General features: G+C 35.6%; 1 protein-coding gene across 3 annotated transcripts in view; it reads right to left on the reverse strand.

Annotated features, from left to right (window-relative positions):
* LOC106872334 (uncharacterized) overlaps window positions 1-5,437 on the reverse strand; it is a 30,687-nt gene extending 25,250 nt beyond the window's left edge. For 2 of the 3 annotated variants that reach the window (XR_001409758.2, XM_014919281.2), the window contains exon 1: window positions 5,293-5,437. Coding sequence is in view for 2 of the 3 variants with exons in the window: in XM_014919281.2 (XP_014774767.1) it covers window positions 5,293-5,326 (34 nt within the window). In the remaining variant the exon portion in view is untranslated. The remainder of the gene's footprint in view (window positions 1-5,292) is intronic. The other variant, XM_014919280.2, reaches the window with a different exon arrangement.
* Between the last annotated feature and the right edge of the window lie 393 nt (window positions 5,438-5,830).

Below are 5,830 nucleotides of genomic sequence, written 5' to 3' on the forward strand. Positions count from 1 at the left end.
TATATATATATATATATATATATATATATATATATATCCTTCTTAAGTTACCACTACTCTTCTACCCTGCCAGTGCACATATGCACCATTGCATGCATGCATATGTTTATATTCACATAAGCAATGCTATATTGAGTATTTTATGTAAGTCTGTTGTCCACCAAGTTCAGTAAGAGAATATGCTTACTCAGTCTACAGTCATAAAAGATACATTCTGCAGAAACGTGTATAATTATGTTGTTGAGACAAGCAGAGTCAGGATATTTTTTTTTTCCTTTGTACTTGTTTCACTCATTATACTGTAGCAATGCTGAGGAATTTTAATCAACTGAATCAATACCCATAGTTAGTTTCTTTTTAAACTTGGCATTTATTCTATTTGTCTCTTGTTGAACCACTAAGTTACAGGATGTAAACACACCAACACCGCTTGTCAAGCAGTGGTGGGAGACAAACACATAGATACATACATACATACATATATATATATATATATATATATATATATATATATATATACGATGGGCTTCTTTCAGTTCCTGTCTACCAAGTTCACTCACAAAGCTTTGGTCAGTCCAAGGCTATAGAAGACACTTGCCCAAGGTGTCATGCAGTGAGAGTGAACCTGGTTGTGAAGCAAGCTTCTTACCACACAGCTATATATACATGGATCAAAACAGTTTCATTCAGATTCTGGTAGAAACTTGAATAGATATGGAAGGGGGATCCCCTTCTGTCTCTGCCTCTACCTCTCTCCCTCCCTCCCTCCATTGTCAATGGAACCTCACCCCCCAAAAAAACAACATTCTCTTATTCTAAACAAAACCTCCCCAAAAATATCTTTTTGTACATTCACACGTGTGTGTGTATTGGGTTATCAGATAAATTCATTAATTTCTTTCCAATGTTATTTGACTTAATCATCTTCATTTTCATCATCATCGTTTAACGCCTGCTTTCCATGCTGGCATAGGTTGGACAGTTTGACTGAGGACTGGCAAGCCAGGTGTCTGCACCAGGCTCCAATCTGATCTGGCAAGGTTTCTAATGCCAACCACTCCAAGAATGTAGTGGGTGCTTTTTACGAGCCACTGGCTTGAGGGCCAATCGGGTGGCACTGGCATCGATCATGGTCGAATGGTGCTTTTTACATGCCACAATAATATTTTTATTGTGTTGTTTTATGGGGGTTTTTTTTGTATCTCTGTTCTTCTGCAACAGCTTTTGTTTATCATTTTTGAAATTTGCTAAAACTTTATCTCTTTTCAGGTGTATGATGATAGAGTGTCAAGTAGAAAAAGATAAGCATTTTTGATATTTGCTTCTCTTTGTTTTTCTAACAGGGTTCCAAAACTGTCAAAGCCACTTGACATGGAGAAGATGCTATTATTGAAAGAAGCACACAGATATGGTTTCCACACTTCAAGAAGGGGAAATTCGACCTCAAAGACACTCCAACTTCCAGCCAGCTCATGCATTTCAATCAGTATCAATTGAATGGGCTCATCCATGCCAATCTACTAGAAAATGATACCACTACCTGTCACCTTCACAAATTTGGTGCAGGGCAGCCACATACTCTGAATGAAAGAGACAAATGCTAACACACATCTATCATTACAATTTGCTCTTCCAACACCAAGCTGCTTGCGGATACAGCGATTTTTTTACTGCATCATCACCAGTGATGAAAAGTGGTATCTTTATAGTAATATGCAGCAGAAGAAAGAATGGTTGTTCACGGCTACTGCTAACCAGAGATGGAATGTTTATTCAGACAAAATAAATTATTATTGCTATTTGTTCAGAGAGATCTTATCCTCGTCTTTTCCTTCCATGAACTATGTATGGATTTGTGAAGCACCCAGCAAGTGCTAATCACATATTTTCCTACAGGTGTGATCTGATAGAGATATGGCAGCTATATTTTGTAGCTGTAACTCCATTTCAACCTTGATCATAGGTAATAGTGTATTTAGGATTACTTTATCTAATGTACTGTTTTTAAAAATAGGAAAGTGTGATTTGCAAGAGATATGGCTGTTATTTCTAGAATTTGGAGCAACTACAATGAGGTTTCCTCATTCATTTGTCAAAAGGCTTAAGCTGTTACTGCTTAATCCAGGATGGTTTGAACAAAGAAATTTTAGCCATGACCATCCTGTCTCTTTTCAAATATAATAATATCTAGGACTACATTATCAAATATATTCTTTCATTTTATGTGATTCCAGGGAAATCTAGCTGTTATTTCAAGTGATCACTCGAAAAATCTTTCATTGGCTCAAACAGCTTAAGTTCATTATGTATGGTAAAATTTTTATGTTTTTCGGATTTTGAAGAAAAAAATGAAATTCTTGGAAAAACTCAGTCAACAAACCATTTTTCACTTGCATGTGTAGAAGATTCCAAGGCATTCCTACACATGTATGTCCTCTGCCTCTAACCGACTTTGTTACCTCATAACTGCCAGAAAATGGATAATTTTAAATGAAATTTTCTACAAAGACACTTCAGATGGTGTAGATTCTGATTATATCTGAATATGTGGTGAGGAGTTTTGAAAAATTTACATGAGACAGCTTTCTTTGCTCATAACTTTCAGAAATATGGGCAATTTTTAAATGAAATTTTCTAATTTTCAGAATGTGTAGATTACCATTATATCGGAATTAAATTTGAAAAAAAAACAAAAACAAAAGAAATTGGTGGGTTCATACACATACATACTGACACACGTCACATATATCAACAAAATGAAACTTGAAATTTTGAACAAAAAAATGCGACGTGTCAGTATGTGTGTGTACATGCTCACTATTTTTCTTTCACACATCAAATTCCGGCAATGTTTCGTTGATGGTCTAAATCTTCGGCAATTTCCGTCGTAAAGAATTTTTATTTATATACCTTTATTTTCATGTCCTGTTGAAGGTAACATTTACTTAGAAGTCATGGCGGGGAGGGGCGGTGAAGAGTGAAATATGCACCAGCGCGCACGCACTCACACACGCACACACACACACACACACACATTGACTTTCATGCCCATGATATGAGTGCGTGAGTAAATACAAATACATAAAGCTGAACACGCACGCACACACAAACACACACATTGTTTCACATACAAACATACATACATACATACATTGTGTAAGAGTGTGTGTGTGTGTATGTGGTAGCGCGTTTCACCTTTCGCCTCCCTCACCGACTTCAACAAGACCTAAAAGTGAAACTAAATTCTTCACGGAAATTGCCGAACTATCAACTGGAAGAAAACGACAAGATTAAGACCATAATCATCACCCAAGTTCCGATATAATCGTAATTTACACACCCCGAAAAGTATTTGTAGAAAGTTTCATTAAAAAATCCATTTTTCTGAAAGTTACGAGGAAACAAAGCCAACTTGCGTGAATTTTCCGAATCTTCTCTTCCCACTCACAGAAAGTTTTCTCACAACAAATTCCGATATAATCGAAATCAACACCATCTGAAGCGTATTTGTCGAAAATTTCATTAAAAAATATCCATTTTTCTGGAAGTTATGAGGAAACAAAATCTGGGGTGGGGTTACAAACGTATGTAGGAATGCCAATTTTAAAATAATAGTTAGACAAAATGCTTCATCGTATTTAATATGGAAAACAGTTTTCCTTTTTTTTTCCGGTCTAGCGGGCAGCATGAAGAAGTGATATCGTTTTTGCGCGCATTCTACCAATGTAAACAATATGCTTTTAGGTAACTTACATATTAGCTTAATTTCTCTTTGACACTATCATCAAAACAAAGAATTACTTTCATTTACTTTAACGAAACAAATATATACACAATCATCAAACTTGTTATTGTTTTGAATGGAATTTAAGGTAGGAAATATCTGTGTTTTAGCAAACAATATAACTACTTCAGCTGCTGCTTTCAAACAATTTCAGCTGTCAGTGGATAAACTGTCAAATAAAAATATACTGATCCAAAATTAATCCCCATAATCAGCCACCTATGTTTTACTTTTCATATTGTGAAACTTCGCGCATTTTTAAAATTCAAATTTAAGCACTGACTGAATAATTAATAGTTACTAAGTTAAATAGGCACAAATCCACAAAAATTTCTGCAGGGGCTTTAAAGATTTAAAGAACTAGTACTTTGTTTTATACATCGCGGAAGTAAATAAAGACAAAAAAAATGGTGAGATTAAGTCGGAAGGTAAAGGGGAATAACTGTATGTATACAATTCTTTGTCTCTGTTCCTTATGCATTCTCAAACGGCTCCACCAAATCAAATGTCAACATGTAATTTTTGTTTTCCTTTGGATTGAAACAATATAACATTTTCTCGAAAATAATCTTCTTATAGTCAACTATAGTGACGGATATTTTATAATACGACGACAACGATGTCACACTTTGTATATGAGAGTGTATGTCTGTGAGTGTGCGTGTTTGCGCGTTCGTTGTACAAGATCGTCCTTTCTATTGCGCGTTTGTTGAGTACGAGATTGTCCTTTCCACTGGAGGCACAAGGCCTCAAATTTGGGGGAAGGGATCAAGTCGATTACATGGACCCCCGTGCGTAACTAGTACTTATTTAATCGACTCCGAAAGGATGAAAGGCTAAGTCGACCTCGGCGGAATTTGAACTCAGAACGTAGCAGCAGACGAAGCATTTCGCTCGGCGTGCTAACGATCCTAACATTTTACACAATGACATCTCTCTGTCATTCTCTCTTCATGTTGTCAGCTACCCTGTCTAGCGTTTACCGTTGTAACAATGTCTGGTACCAAAAATGGTAAATATTTCGTACCTGGTGTGAAATAATATTTTCCCAGTTTTATTCGAGTGCATTTAACGTATCTAATCTCCAAACCCGCCGCAAGCCACTTTTTTCCGGAAAAGAAAGTGTGGGGAGAGGTTAAAAAAATGTTCTCAGCGAAATATCAGCGGGTCCTTTACCGCAAATAGCTGTTACGTGGTACTAGGGCGTGCTAGAAATAGCAGCCAAATCTTTCCTTTTCTCGGAAAAGGAGCTGTTTACGCGTGATTTCGATGTGACATTTGTTGAGAGTATGCGAACCCAGTCCTGTTTGTCATAAATATATACAGGTTGCTTAGATCTTATTTAAATAGTAGAACAGTCATATTTGATAGTTCTTTGTTTACAAATTTCAGAAAATGAATTATTCATGGGATAAAAACTACATTGTTACGACGATGGTAGCCATTTACAATAAATCATTTTCCTTTTATGAAATAACAACAAACAATTTCAAAGACAGTAACTTTACCGTAAACTGGGGTCTGATAATTAGCTTCTGCCATGTTGCTGTAGTAATGCCTATCGGTGTAAACGTAAAAAATATCCCAGGGAAAATAATATCAATTTTTCCGACTGCGTCACTTTATATTAATTTATGGTTTGTTATAGATACCAACTTCAACATATATCTTAGGAAATGTAATCTTAAGAATTTATGTAATCACTAGACTATTAGATATTTATCTATACAAAAGTGTCTCCCAAATAGAAACGTTTGACTTTTTGGTCAAGTTTTCGCTGCTAACTTAAGCCAAAATCCAAATGTTTTTGTCAAGCTATACCAGAACATATACGCACAAACACACATACATACATACATACATATTTCGTTTACAAAAATCCAGTGGCTATATGCTAGGGTCTACAACTGCTAGAGATGCCAATGTAATCCATAATTTCTTTGTGTATAACCTGAGGATTTATGCTAAAAGTGTTGACAATGCAAACAAATTTAAAAAATAAAAAAACAGGGTAAATAACAACTGTTTCAAGTGACATAGGACTAG

Source organism: Octopus bimaculoides, chromosome 4, assembly GCF_001194135.2.
Source record: "Octopus bimaculoides isolate UCB-OBI-ISO-001 chromosome 4, ASM119413v2, whole genome shotgun sequence".
NCBI classification, from domain to species: Eukaryota; Metazoa; Mollusca; class Cephalopoda; order Octopoda; family Octopodidae; genus Octopus; species Octopus bimaculoides.